Source organism: Heterodontus francisci, chromosome 40 (assembly GCF_036365525.1).
Source record: "Heterodontus francisci isolate sHetFra1 chromosome 40, sHetFra1.hap1, whole genome shotgun sequence".
In the NCBI taxonomy this organism is placed as follows: Eukaryota; Metazoa; Chordata; class Chondrichthyes; order Heterodontiformes; family Heterodontidae; genus Heterodontus; species Heterodontus francisci.
Window position 1 is genome coordinate 11,064,445 of NC_090410.1, and position 15,571 is coordinate 11,080,015.

At 47.4% G+C, this 15,571-nt stretch overlaps 1 protein-coding gene across 3 annotated transcripts in view; it reads right to left on the bottom strand.

The window, feature by feature from the left end:
• LOC137353071 (RNA-binding protein Nova-1-like) overlaps positions 1–15,571 on the bottom strand; it is a 154,917-nt gene that overhangs the window by 119,896 nt on the left and 19,450 nt on the right. For 2 of the 3 annotated variants that reach the window (XM_068019036.1, XM_068019037.1), the window contains exon 2: positions 9,448–9,591. In XM_068019036.1, coding sequence (XP_067875137.1) covers positions 9,448–9,591 — 144 coding nt within the window. Of the gene's footprint in view, positions 1–9,447; positions 9,614–15,571 lie in introns of all 3 variants that reach the window. The other variant, XM_068019038.1, reaches the window with a different exon arrangement.

Consider the following 15,571-nt stretch of genomic DNA (forward strand, 5'->3'; position numbering starts at 1 on the left):
CCCTGCCCCACCCTCCGCTCCTCTGTGTCCACCTCCGTTCCATAGAATTTTCTAGCACAGAAGGCTGGCCGTTCGGCCCACTGTGCCTGTGCTGGCTCCTTTGAAGAAGCTATTCAATGAGACCACTCACCAACCACCCTCCCGCTCCTTCCCCAGACCCTCTGCTCTTTCCTCATAGCCCTGCAAAATTTTTTTTTCCTTTGGAGGTACTTAGTCAGTTCCCTTGTAAAAATTTCTCCTTCAGCACCCTTTCAGACAGTGCAGTCAGAGTCCAGCCTTATTGGAAAGTAGACAAGAAGGGAGAGCAGGATCAGACAGGACTGAAGCCCCCTCACTTGCCCCAAATTCAATGTCTAGACTCAGATACAAATAAGGACCATTCCCCATCTCTTCCCCCACTGCTATGGCTCCCCTCCCCCATCCATTGGAAATTTCCCTCTTCCCCCACAATTGGAACTGTACCCCGCCCCCAACCCACCCTCCCCAACATTGGAACTGCACCCTTCTGCACCACCCCCAACCAACACTGGAACTGCACCTTTTTGCACCACCGCCCCCCCACCCCCCAACCAACACTGGAACTGCACCCTTCTGCCCACCGTCATCCACATTGAAACTGCACCCCTTCCCTGCACCTCCCCCCATTGGAACTGTACCCCTTCTACCCCCAATTATTGGAACTCCACTCCTCTCTGCCCTCCCGCCCTAACCATGGGAACTGCAACCCTTCCCTTCCCCTCCCCCCCCCTCCACCACCCACAATGGGAACTATGCCCCCAATAAGGGCCAAGCACTTAAAGATGAAAAAGGAGGAGAACATTTGACTAGGAAGGCTGGCCACAGGAAGGTTTCCCCTCAAAAGGAAGTAGTAATAGAGAGGCTGAAATCCACGTCGGACAATGTACTAAACCCACCATGTATTCGCGACCCCAGCTCTCCCCTCTGCCCTCTGGAAGGTTGCTGCAGTACATTAGGAAAAGGGGGCTGCTTCCCGAGCACATGCAGGTGTCAGGAAATTTCAGCCCCAGGACCTCCGTGCCATCGGGATCCCCCACTTTTGTCACACTTTGAAAATCAAGTCTGGAGTAATTTATTTTAAACTGAAGTTATAAATTTTTAAAACTTCTTTCCCAAACAGGCAAGCGAGGACATCCATTTAAACAGCGCCCATCACGTTCTTGGGATCTCCCAAACGTTTCATGGCCAATTATGAAGTGGGGGTCACCATTATAGGGTAGGCGGACAGTCTGCACAGAGCAGGATCCCAACGGCCACAAGTGAGATCAACGAGCAGTAAATGGGCGGCACAGTGGCGCAGTGGTGAGCACCGCAGCCTCACACCTCCAGTGACCCAGGTTCGATTCTGGGTACTGCCTGTGCGGAGTTTGCAAGTTCTCCCTGTGACTGCGTGGGTTTCCGCCGGGTGCTCCGGTTTCCTCCCACAGCCAAAGACTTGCAGGCGATAGGTAAATTGGTGATTATAAATTGTCCCTAGTGTAGGTAGGTGGTAGGGAATATGGGATTACTGTAGGGTTAGTATAAATGGATGGTTGTTGGTCGGCACGGACTCGGTGGGCCGAAGGGCCTGTTTCAGTGCTGTATCTCTAAATAAAAAAAATAAAAATAAATCTGGTTTTCAGCGCTGTCGGCTGAGGGAGGCACATTGGCTGGGGCACTGGGGAAAATGCCTCTACTCGCCTTCGAAATGGTGGCCCTGGAATCTCTTACATCCACCTAAGAGGGCAGATAGGGCCTTGGTTGAACAACTGCTCTAATGCCAGCAGCTCCGGCACTGCAGCACTCCCTCAGTGCTGCACTGAAGGGTCAGCCTAGAGTCACATAAAATACGCATTCAGCAAAGACTTCATGTTTGTGTGTCTATATACTTCTTGTTTTTACAAACAGCCCATTCCAGCTCAGTAAACTGCCCGAGTTATATTACCACAGGAGTTTCCCGTTACTCGGTTTGTGAGATGCATTTAATTCCAGTCAGGGATTACCTCTGATATGCAGCGCTTTATGGGATTTAGCTCATAACTGCTGGCAGTCTGGCGATTGTATCAGTAACAGAAGTCATGCAGTGCAGTGCACAGGAGGAAGCTGCCTGTGACTGGGACTGTGCACAGGACAACCTGTAATCTGGCACGAGCTCTTTGCTAAGGAGCAGCCCATTGAAGGAATAAAGCTGAAGTCGATTAAAATAGATTTGGGATTTTTGTCTCTTTGGAGGGATTCACTCAGGGGCAGCTGACTGCAGAGAGACAGACACAGGGATGCACATAGACACAAAGGTACTCACTCACAGAGGCAAAGAGAGAGAGAGAGAGAGAGGGAAAGAAAGAAAGAAAGAAAGAAAGGAGAGAGAGAGACAGAGAAAGAGAGAGAGAAAGAAAGAAAGAGAGAGAGAAAGAAAGAAAGAGAGAGAGAGAGAGAGAAAGAGAGAGAGAGAGAGAGAAAGAAAGAGAGAGACATACACTCAGAAGTATAGCAACACATCGGCATTGAGGCACAGTGACAAACAGACACAGAAATATAAGGACGCACAAGAAGGCAGAGACACAAAAAGATGCATGCACAAACATAAGACACACACAGACACAGAGATATTGAAACAGAGACACAGACATGTTGGGGAGGCTGTACTGATTTAAACATGTCATGTGAGTAGGGAAGGAAAATAAAAATCAGGATGCACAGAACATGGCTTCATCTCACTCCTTCCACCACTTAACTCCTGGTGCATTCTGATTTGCTCATTACTGAAAGCCGCACGATCCAAATATGTATTCCCAAATATATATTTCTTCTTCCCCCCTCTAGCAGAAACATGGGAAATAAGGAAGATCTCAGCTTGGAGCCAAGAACAGGAAACGGGGAACCTGGAAGGGGGAAGGAGTGGGCAAGGGTCAGGAGACATTGAAGTAGGGGTGGGGGAGTGTTGGTGAGGGGTTTGACAGCCCAGGTTTTTCAATAAGCACGTCTGTACTGCACTGGCAGAAACGCAATAAAGCCAGAGACCCACAGATATCCCCACGAACCCCTACCCCATCCCATCACACCCACACATGCAAACACCCCTACACTCTCACACAGCTCTCCGCAATCTCTATCTCGCCAGCTTTCGGCACACTGCAGTGTTTCATCCTCCAATCACAGCTGCACAAAGGCAATAAGCAGCTTACCTATTGAAAAACAGAGACACACACAAACACACACACAGATAGAGACGTACACACACACACACACACACAGACAGACAGAGACATGCACACACACACAGACAGACAGACGTGCACACACACACAGACAGACATGCACACACACAGACAGACAGAGACGTACACACACACACACAGACAGACAGAGACAGATGCATACACACAGACACATATGCACACATAGCCAATGGCCTCTGACCAAGACGCTCCTAGAGGGGATTAATTAAAATCTGATGAATCTGGATTGGGGCCAGTGCCAAAGAAATAAATCATCCTTGCGCTTGATTTCCATTTCATAAAACGTACAAGTCAGGGGAGGGAAGTTGGGACTGGCCTCCTTGACGTAAGTTTTTAGAGGAGTGACCGCGTTCTGATTCTCCTAAGCTTGCGAGCAAGAAAAGAGGATTAGCATGGGGAAGTGGGGTGAGGGGATGGGAAGTCGAGTGCGAGGGTGTTGGGGGTGGGGGGGGGGGTTGGCGGGGGTGGTGGGGGGGGAGGGATGGGGCAATTGAGTGAGCTGCGAGCTTCCTTAATAAGAGGAGCTTGCACGCTTTGGGGCACCTAGTCTGCATTGACTGAGATAGCATTCAGACACAAGCTCTTGGTCCCTCTGCTTAGGCCTTTCTTCCTGCAGAAAGCACGTTAAAACAGAACAGCTCCAGGGCCTGGAGAGAATCCTACCCAGAATAAGAAGGCTAAATAAAAAAAGAAAAACAGCTCTGTTCGGCTCATTTCTCCAGACCACAACCCATTGGCTACATGTGACTAACTTCACCCTCTGGTAAGAGGGCACCATGCCCACTTTCCGCATTGCTGAATGGGGTCCGGCAAAGAATGGGTTCAGTTCAGGTCTGAACTGGGACAGGTCTCCTGGGAAACATCGTGCCTGCCCTTTGCCCCCTATACATAAGCATTTTGTGGGTCAGTTGCTGCAACTCCAGGGCAGCTCAGCTCCAGTCAGGTGGCGTCTTCAGGCGGCCTCCTGCCATTTAAAAAAACCTTCCATTTTGTACGTCGCTGGTTTAAAAGCCCCTTTTTCTCTCCTGCCTCCTCCCCCACTACACTGACAGCAATGCCAGCCGGGGAAAGGTTAGAGGTCAACCTCGAGACACTTGACAGGAGCGGGTACATCTGCTCATTTGCACATGAACACGGCCTCATCAAAATGCAAAGCGACTCGGCTTCGGGCAGGCAATAAGTCCGGGCCTTCTGGCGCTTTTTGCAATGGGCATCCTCAATGGGGCTGTCAGTCCCTTGCAGTAAATTTAGTGAAGAGTCTTGAAAAGAGGAAGGAAATAAAAGGGGACGAGGGCTGTTGCATGCCATCTGTCTGTATTAGAAGTACGGGATCGCTCTGGTTACGCTTGAACCACTTGCCAAGCTTGTCAACGCCAGATTTACACGTTGCACTCAAGTGTACATAATCCCCATTTGACAATCTGTCCAGTGAAAAGGCATCCAGAGGCCTAAAGCCTCTTTGGGTTAGTTCATGGCCCCAGTGTCCTCTTAAACCCATGGAGGTCTCTCGCCTGACCTCTGGGCCATGCCGAGCGAGCTGGGCTCAGCTCAGACAATGCTGTAAATAGCTTCAGTGCACTGAGATAGGGAGGGCAAGGTGGGCAGGGGTGGGCGACACTTCACTCTGCCAACTGGCCCCCACTTGAAGGTGCACCGGCATTCACACTGCGGGAGGGCAGAATTCTCCTCGGCAGTGAAGCCTCGCCATTGCCCAATGCTCTGCCAATACTCAAGGTCGTGGGTTCAAATCCCAATCCAGAGATTTGAGCACAAAAGCTTGGCAGTGACCTCAGTTCTGAGGGAGTGCTGGTCCAGTTACACTGCAGGCGGCAAAAATCGGATGAAAACAGACACCATTTGCCATTTGGAGATCTGCTGTTCCCACACAAAAGTTACTTTTTTTTTTACAAAGGGCACTTAACGAACAAAGATTCAGAGTTGGTGGACATGATCGGCCTTAAAGGTTACTCTATAGAGTGACAAACCTAATGTCTGTCCTAACAAACGACCTGCTTAAGATTGTCTAGAAAAGACAAGGCCGAGAGGTGACCTGATAGAGGTCCTTAAGATTATGGAAAGGTTTGATAAGCTAGACATAGTGAAAATGTTTCCACGTGTGGGGAGTTCAAAAGTAGAGGTCATAAATATAAGATGGGCACTAATAAATCCAATAGGGAATTCAGGAGAAATGTCTTTACTCAGAAAAAGGTTATAATGTGGGGATTTGCTACCACATGGAGTATTCAAGTGAATTGCATAGATGCATTAAATGGGAAGCTAGCTAAACACGAGGGAGAAAGGAATAGAAGGTTATGCTGATAGGGTAAAATCGAGTGCAGTGGGAAGGGCTCATGTAAAACAATAAAAACCAACATGGGCAGTTATGCCTGTTTCTGTACTGTTATTTCTATGTAACTCATTGCAGACTTTCGATAATGTGTTCATATTTCCTGAACTGTACTGTACATAATTTGCTGAACAGAGCTCTGTTTAATTGTGAATAAGTATACTAGCATAATCTGTCAGATATTCACAACCACCGTTCCAAACTGCATGCCTGTCCATGTGATGTTCATGAACTTCAGATGGGTTGACAAGCAGGGAATCACATTAAATGTCACAGATGAGCTTTTATTCTGCATATTTCATGCAGAACAGATGAGATGGAGCTAGAAAACCATCCCTAAACCTGTCGGGATCTCCCTCCTTCAAGACCCTCCTTAATCCTTTATTACAAGAGAAATTGAAAATAAAAGTAAGGATGTTGTGCTTCAGTTATACAGGGCATTGGTGAGACCACATCTCGAATACTGTGTGCAGTTTTGATCTCCTTATTTGAGGAAGGGATGTAAATGCGTTGGAGGCAGTTCAGAGGAGGTTTACTAGATTGATACCTGGAATGAGTGGGTTGTCTTATGAGGAAAGGTTGGATGGACTGGGCTTGTTTTCACTGGAGTTTAGAAAAGTGAGGGGAGACTTGATTGAAGTATATAAGATGCTGAACGGTGGATGTGGAAAGGACGTTTCCTCTTGTGGGGAGTCCAGAACTAGGGGGCACTGTTTTAAAATTAGGGGTCGCCCTTTTAGGACAGAGGTGAGGAGAAATCTTTTCTCTCAGAGGTTTGTGCGACTTTGGAACTCTCTGCCTCAGAAGGTGGTGGAGGCGGGTTCAATGAATATTTTTAAGGCGGAGGTAAATAGATTCTTGATAGGCAAGGGGATAAATGGGAGTGTAGAATTCAAGACACAAACAGATCAGCCATAATCTTATTGAATGGCGGAGCAGGCTCGAGGGGCACATGGCCTACTTCTGCTCCTAATTCGTATGTTTGTATGTTCGTAAAACTCACTTCTTTGACCAAGCTGTTGGTCAAAACTCCTCATTTTTCTTTCCATGGCTCAAAGACCACTTTTCACCGATGACGCTTCTATGAAGCACCTTGGGACATGTAGGTACAAGTTGTGTCAGCTGTGGCTCAGTGGGTAGCACTCTCACCTCTGAATCACAAGGTTCTGGATTCAAGTCCCACTCCAGGGCTTGAGCACAAAAATCAAGGCTGACACTCCAGTGTGGTATTGAGGGAGTGCTGCACTGTTGGAGATGGTATCTTTCAGGTGAGACATTAAACTGAGGCCCTATCTGACCTCTCAGGTGAACTTAAAAGATCCACAGTACTATTTCGAAGAAGAGCAGGGGAGCTATCCCCAGTGTCCTGGCCAATATTTATCCCTCAATCAACATCACTAAAAAACAGATTATCTGGTCATTTTCACATTGTTGTTTGTGGGAGCTTTCTGTGCGCAAAGTGATCGCCATGTTCCCTACATTACAACACCGAGTACACTTCAAAAATAGTTCATTGGCTGCAAAGCACTTTGGGATGTCTGGTAGTTGTGAAAGGCACTATATAAATGCAAGGCTAGTTTTTCTTTCATGTTTCAGTTGGCTTATGGTTTTTTTGTCCCCAGTTGCCTCAATAACAGGCAGAAGAGGTAGGAATATCTGTAGACGCATTGAAATTACAAGGCTTCCCAGAGAATTAGGAATGGAACACTTTCTCATTTAGAGCCTCAATTGTCTGCAAACACTCCCAGGACAGGTACAGTATGGGGGTTAGATACAGAGTAAAGCTCCCTCTACACTGTCCCCATCAAACACTCCCAGGACAGGTACATCACAGGGGTTAGATACAGAGTAAGTCACCGGGTGATCTGAAGCTCCAGGTTTCCTCTCCGTAAAAAAAAAAACAGGGTTAGAGAGAGAGTAAAGCTCCCTCTACACTGTCCCCCATCAAACACTCCCAGGGCAGGTACAGCACAGGGTTATGTAATGGCCTTCCCTAGAGGAGGTGACACGGAGATCTCGCTGGCTCCTCAGCCGGTGGCTGAGACCCAGTTGCTCACATAAAATCCACCCCTTTATCTCCCTCGTATTAACATTTTGATACCTTAAGCATAGGATAATAAAGCAAAGACGTTAAAAAAAGACAGGGTTAGATACAGAGTAAAGCTCCCTCTATACTGTCCCCATCAAAACACTCCCAGGGCAGGTACAGATACAGAAGAATAAAGATCCCTTGAGCCTGTTCTACCTTTCAATTAGGTCATTATACACTTTAAGTCAGACTGCCTTCACCTCAGAGGAACGTCCCATCCTATGTCAATGTGGCATTGTTAATAGACACCTCAGGCATGAGGGAGATAACCAATTTGGTGTTTGATGAGGAGTCGGTTTTCACAATGCTCACTTGTCCCATATCTACTGATGGTCTCTCCGATTACCAGTCTGGCATGAAATCAGAGGCAGCTTTGAGCTCTGCCACACAAAACTTCATTAAGACGACCGCAAATTTTCAGGACACCCTTGGCTGAGTTGTGGGGGTAGGGGGAGGGTGAGGGGGTCTAGCTTTCCTCAGGACCACTTGCACTGTGATGCCTTAACATCAGGTGGGAGTTGGGCAGAAATCCCAGTTTGCACATTGCCGTCCAAAGTCATGGCAGCAAAAATTCACCTCGACAAACGCGACACGCCTCAATCCCCATCAATCGCACCGCAAACATCATTTGCCACCAGAATTCCAGCACTGCTTTGTCCGTCAAATCTGACCTTCCTTGAGCAGGTTAAGCTCTCAATTTTAGGCAAATTTAAAAACTAATGGCTCACTCAGTAGGCTTGTAACTGCTACGAAATATGCACCCACAGTAGTTGGCTACAGTGAGACAGGCTGGTAAGGTTCTGCCTCTAATTAGCAGAGGATTGGAGCCCGAGATCAAAAGAATTCCTTCCTTTGCCTACAAGGCATTGAGAGGAATGAAATGCCATTCCTGGCAACTAATCTTGGGGAAGATAACATTAAATTTAAGGAAGTTAAACTAGATTTATTTTTGGATGGGGACCGAAAGAGAGACTTCAAGAAAATTTAATTGAAGTTTTTAATGGTTTATTAAAATTGTCAAGATCACTGTGGGAAAGGGTTCCAATTGCAGGGTAGAGAAGTTAAGGAGGAAGGGGTTGAGGGGGCAGATAGGAGGTTGAAAAGGATGGGAAATTGGGGGGCTTTCTTTTTAACCCAAAGGATCGATTGAACGTCGCAGAATGAGCAAAGTAAGCGGGTTCACAAGACAACAGGATGGGTTTGTGCGGGGACTGGAAGATAAGGTGACAGCATGAACGGGTGGGGTTAAGAGATATGGGGGAAAGTTTCATCCTTGCTGCCTAGGCAAGAATCTGGTGGGAAAGACTGGCAGCTCTCGACAGAACCGGCTGATTTCCATTCATTAATTTTAAATGATCCCATGCTGAGGGGTGCAAAAGGGGGAAGTGAGGGATACAGTAAGAGAGCAGAGCTGCGGGATACGGCAAGAGAGCGGAGCTGCGGGATATGGCGAGAAGCTCGGGTGTGGGACGTGAATCGTTAAGAAGTGGACGGACCAGTTAGCCTTTACTGCTTCATCACGTCCTTAAATATTCCTACATTCTCATCATAAACTCACCAAGGTTGAAAGAAAAGATGAAAGGAGACCATTTAAAACCATTAAGTACCCGTTCCACATAAACTTCATCAGTTTCCCCAACACCCCGGCCATCCCATCAAGACAACCAAACTACGGCAACAAGCTCGACCCAACCAGGTTACAGCCCTGATGACACCGAGGCCAACACCTTCATGCAAGGCCTTCGCGAGCGGACAAGCAACACTCGGAGATTCACCTGGGTAGAAGTCTTTGGATTTGGAGAGCTTGATGGTGGCGCCGGTCTCCTTTTGAAGCTGGACAATCGTTTGGCCCCCTTTCCCGATTATAGATCCGGCAGCATAACTAGGGATCAAAACCTTCAGGAAAAATTCGCCTTCTTCTGTAAAGGAACAAAGAAAATGCTTCATTGTGGCAACCAACATGTTAAAAAGTACTGCTGTGGGAGCTTGCTGTGCACAATTCGGCGGCCACACTTCCTACATTACAACAATGACTACACTTCAAAAAGTACTTCACTGTAAAGTGCTTTGGGATGTCCAGTGGATGTGAAAGGTGCTACATAAATGCAGATTCTTTTCTTCCTTTCTTCAATTAGATCTGGTAAAGAATCTCCTTGATAGCCAATGATTAAATGCAGCACCCGGATTGACCTCAGGCCTAATTGTAGGCTGTGGCATCATGGTTACCAAGAAGCCTCTGGCATCTCACTCACCATTCTTCAGGCATGAGCCAAGACAATAAGCTCAGCAGGTCTTCGATCACATTAGAGCAGATCACATTAGCCTCAATTGATGCGCACACATGCTTACTTTCCAGGACTGGCACCGTGGCAGGAACCACCGAGCCCTACAGCACAGAAGGTGGCTATTCGGCCCACCAGCTCTTTGAAAGAACTAGTCCCACTTCCCCGTTCTTTCCCCAGAGCCTTGCAATTTCTATCTTTTTAGTCTACCCCTGCCCCACTGTGCTAGCTGATATTGCAACACATCAAAAACTCCAGCCTCAGTCCATCTGTCCTTGCAAATTACCTTCCTATCCCCAATCTCCCCTTCATCTCCAAGACCCTTGAACTTGTTGTCGTCTCCCAAATATCTGCCTATATTTCCTTCAATTGAACCTCTCCAGATAGTTTCTGACCCCTTCACAGCACCAAAAAGACTCTGATCAAGACACAAATGACATCCTCTGGCACTGTGTAATGATAGATTTTCCCTCCTCTATCTCTGTAGCCTTCAACACAGTTGACCCCACCATCCTTCTCCAAGGCCTCTCTCCTCCATTGTCCAAGCTCAGTGGGACTATCCATTCTGCTCTAAACTATCCAATGGTAGCCAGAGAATCCCCAGCAATGGATCCTCTTTCCACTCCCGTACTGTTCACCCTGGAGTCCACCAAGGACCCTTGCCCCACACCACGCCCTTCCTCATCTACATGCTGCTCCATGGCGACATTATCAAAAGGCACTTGCACTGACAACTGCCAGCTCTACTGGTCCACCATCTCTTTCGTCCTCGCCACTACCTCGGTGCTTGTCCGACAACCAGGCTTGCGTTCAGCTGGACACTGGGAAGACCAAAACCGCTGTCTTCTGTCTCCACCATAAACTCCGTGCCCTTGTCACCGCTTCCAATCCCCCTCCCCAGGCACCGTCTCAGATGAGCCAGGCTCCGAGTTGAGGTTCTACACTGTATCCCCACCCCCTACCTCAGCCCTGCTGCTGCTGAAACTTCATCCATGTCACGGTCACATCCAGACTCAACTAAAGCAATACTCTGCTAACTGGCCTCCCCATCTTCTCCACCCTGAACTTCAGATCATCCAGATTGCTGCTGTCTGTATCCTATCCCACACTAAGTCCCGTACACCCATCACCTCCGTCCTCACTGACCTACATAGGAGGTTGGGCGTGGGGCGGGGGGAAAACGAATTAATTTTCAGTTCTCACTTCCTGTTCTCAAACCCTCACCACCCCCGCCCACAACTCTCTATAACTTCCTCCAGCCCTACAACTCTCCGAGAACTCTGCATTCCTCCACCTCTGGTCTCGTGCACAACCCCGATTTTCATTGCCTCACCAATGATGGCTGTCCCTTCAGCCATCTAAGCTCCGGAATTCTCTCCCTAATGCTCTCTGCCTTTAAGATGCTCCTTAAATCCTACCTCTTCGACCAGGCTTTTGGCTGCCTGGTGCAATACCTCTTCCTTTGGCTCAGTGTCCATTTCACCTCTGTGAAGCACCTCAGGATGCTTTTCTTTGCCAAAGGTGCTATATCAATGCAAACTGTTGTTGAGTAACTGAGCAATACACAACATCAAGGTCCTAGGTTTGTATGTCAACCCATGTACAGGTTGTTAAGATCATAGAGAAGCAGCAGGCTGTTCAGCCCCTTGAGCCTGTTCGGCCATTCAATTAGATCATTCTATCTTAACTCCACCTTGGTTCCATAACACCCAACAAAAACCAAGCAACCATCAGTCTCAAGTCTTGAAATTTCAGTTGACCCCCCCACCCTCAATAGCATTTTTTTTTTTGAGGGGCAGAGTTCCAGATTTCCACTAGCCTTTGTGTGAAGAAGTGCTTCCTGACATCACCCCTGAACGGCCTGGCTCTAATTTTAAGGATAAGCCTCCTTGTTCTGGTCTCCCCCCCCCCTCCCCCCTGACTTTATGAAATCCTCTAAGCACCTTAACCAATTAGATCACCCCTTAATCTTCTCTATTCAAGCAAGTAAAGTCCAGCCCTTTTAGCCCCAGTTATTTATGACACAATGACGACACTGTAGGGACACCAAGCTACAAATCAGCTTCCAACCGAACTCTTAAAAAAAAAATTCAGTCAAGGCTTCCTTTTACACATTTTAATCAACTGCATTTTCAAGATTTCACATGCATGTCTCCTCATTCCATTGTGTAGTGTTTGAGGGGGAGTGAGTGGAAATATTATCTTAGCTGCACCTGCAATTGGTTTCAACTCTAAAAGGGCTTTGGTCTTTCATCTGTGAAGTTCAGTTGGGTGAGGGAATATGCAAGGTCAGGGATCTAGGAAGAAAAAAAAAAAGAGGTTTACACCACAGGAGGCCATTTGGCCCATCGAGTTGGTGGCAGCTCTTTGCTCACGAATTCTCTAAGTTGCTTTGCCTCCCAGAATTGAAATCCAGCACCCCCCCCCACCGGGTGCCTAGATTCACACATGAAGGATGAGCACTTGGGAGAGAGGGACCACTGCCTCAGGAACTGAATCCAGGAGGGGAAGGAGGTCAGCCCGAGGAAGGACATAGAGGATTGTTATCCAGCCTCCGCTAGAAAGGACGGGGTCAGTTTAGGCTGCGAAGCCTCCCACAGTCAAAATAACTTGTTCACTCTCATTGCCTGCGAGTGTGTGAGTTGATTCACATTCAGGGGCACGAGGGGATGGGGGCAGCTGGAAAAAGTGCTATTTTCCTTGCGTATTTTTTTTCGATGCGGGAGAGTGTTAAAGGGTTCATGGTTAAACCTTCTGCTGTCTTAAAGCCTGTGATTAAAGCCTTCGCATCAATTATGGTGAAGGAATTAAATGCACTCTGACTAGAATGGGAGCTGAGCTTATGTGGAGCCTGCATTTGCCACCAGGCTCGGGAGCAGATGTTGCTTTGATTACAGATCAATAGCAAAAGATTTTCTCCATGTCTCAACTGCAGTTTAATTAACTGGCCCCAGGGGAGCCCCCTCAGCACAACACACACAAAAACATTTCCCCCTCCACTCCTCATCTCCTGAAGTTGCTGACCCAGTGCTGGGGAGAGGGGGCAGGGACAAAGAAACAGGTCCCTTAGGTGCCAAGTAGTACATCCCACTCCCACCCCCTCCCTCGCTGCCCAGTGGCTGCCCTTCGGGTGCGAGCGCAGACCGCCAGTGCTGGCGGACTGGTTCATGCTGAATGCCAACCTGATCCTCCCACGAGTGAGGGCAGGAGTCAACATTTCTTACATTACAACAGTAACTATGTTTAAAAAAAACTTCATTGGCTGTAAAGTGAAGGTTGTGCAAGGCGCTACATAAATGCAAAATAAAATAAATAAATTTGCTTTCAGATTTCCAGCATCCACATTATTTCATTTTTATATTGATGCAAGTTCCTTCTTCCCGTCCTTCCACAGTGACCTTCATACTCCAGAGTTCATCTTCAGCTCATCGACTCTGCCCCCTCCCCATCCACCTCCATCCAGCTGCAGCCTGAGCACATTCAGCGATGCTTCAGGAGTTGTGTCCTGTCTCTTTAATGGATGTTAGACATAGCCACAGCAAATGGAGAAAGCACCTCACAGTGCAAAAAAAATGCTCTCTCATCTGAATGCTAAAAGTCATTGGTCCCCACCCATTGATCAGTCAGGGCTGTAAAAGAATTATTAACACCTCATTAACAGGCCCTGGAGTATTTCACACTTTACTGCCACTTCTCTCCCCTTCTTTCTCTCTCTGTCCCTCTCGAAGAGTAATAGCTGACAGGGTTACAGTGAGGTAACAGCCAAGTGGCAGCTGTTAAAAGGCCATAAGCAACTCCAGCTGTCCTGCAATTTACAGCACAGAGGAAGGCTATTCAGCCCATCTATGCCAGCTCTTGGCTAGAGCAATCCATAGGTAACACACAGCAGGTGAGGCAGCATCTGTGGACAGAAAGAGAGTTTGTTTCTCTCTCTCCACAGAGGCTGTTGACCTGCTGAGTGTTTCCAGCATTTTCTGTTTCTGATTCAGATTTCCAGCTTCCGCAGTATTTTGCTTTTGTGTTGTCATTAGTAATCCCACTCCTCCTCTGCTTCAAATATTTAGCCAACTTCCCCTTAGGTGATGCAATGGTGTCTCTGTCTTAATCACTCCCTATGGCAAATCATTCCATGCTCCAAAACTTTGCATAGAGAGATTTCTACTAAGCTCACACCTCACTCAATGACGATTAAAAAAAAGTTATTTACTCTTTGGATATGGGTGTCGTTGGCCAGGCCAGCATTTATTGCCCATCCCTAATTGCCCTTGAGAAGGTGGTGGTGAGCTGTCTTCTTGAACTGCTGCAGTCTATGTGGGGTAGGTACACCCGCAGTGCTGCTAGGAGGGAGTTCCAGGATTTTAATGTTTAATTAACAAGTTTGATTTCCCAACCAAAGGAAATTGTGATTTACTATCAAAACACTCCATGATTTAAAAAAATAAAAACAATCCTCTTCTCCTTCTCTGCTCCTGTGGAAACAGTCCCAATATGTCAAGGCCCTCCTCATAACTATTGTTCCTATTGTTGACATTGCACTCGTGAATCTACGCTGTAATGTCCTCTACAGCTTCCATGTTCTTTCTCCAAAGTGATACATACAAATCTCACAGTGTTCGATCTATGATTTGTCATCCATTGCCGCAGCAGATTTCCCAGACTGAAAGAAAACCAGTGACTTCCAGAAACACAGTTGGTCAGTCAGTGTCTGAGGGAGAAAAGACAGGGCTGACATCCCAGATTCTGTTGAAAGTGTTCCTCTATGAACATACAAATTAGGAGCAGGAGTAGGCCACTCGGCCCCTCGAGCCTGCTCCGCCATTCAACAAGATCATGCTGATTTAACTGCAACCTCAACTCCACATTCTCGCCTACCCTCCCCAATAACCTTTCGCCCCCTTGTTCATCAATAATCTATCTACCTCTGCCTTAAAAATATTCAAAGACTCTACTTCCACTACCTTTTGAGGAAGAGTTTTCCAAAGACTCATGACCAGAGAAAAAAATTTCCCCTCATCTCTGTCTTAAATGAGCAGCCCCTTATTTTTAAGCAGTGACCCCCTATTTCTAGATCCTCCCACAAGGGGAAACATCCTTTCCACATCTACTTCCTTTTCAGATGCTGATTAACCGCCTCTTCATTCTTAGTACCGTGCACTCAGAGTTTCATCCCAGTGCTCAGCTTCCTTTACATTTCACAAGCCTGAAAATCACTGCCATTCGCTAATAGAAGTTTTAATAAGACGTAGTGACAGAAGGTGAGGGGTGGGGGGGGGGGGGGGGGGGGGGGGAATAACTTGCATTTATTTTGCGCCTTTCACGAGGTCCCAAAGTGCTCCACCCAATGAAGTACTTTTGAAGTGCATTCACTGTTGTAATGTAGAAAACACAGCAGCTGTAATATCGCCCCTCTCCCGCTGAAGCCCCCATCCATGCTTTTTCCAGCTCTAGATTCAACTATTCCAATGCTCTCCTGGCCGGCCTCCCATCCTCCACACAGCCGTGCTGCCCGTATCCTGCCGCATACCATGTCTCGATCATCCATCACTCCTGTCCTCACTGACCTACATCGGCTCCTGGTCCCCAGTGCCTTCATTTTAAAATTCTCATCCTGTTTATA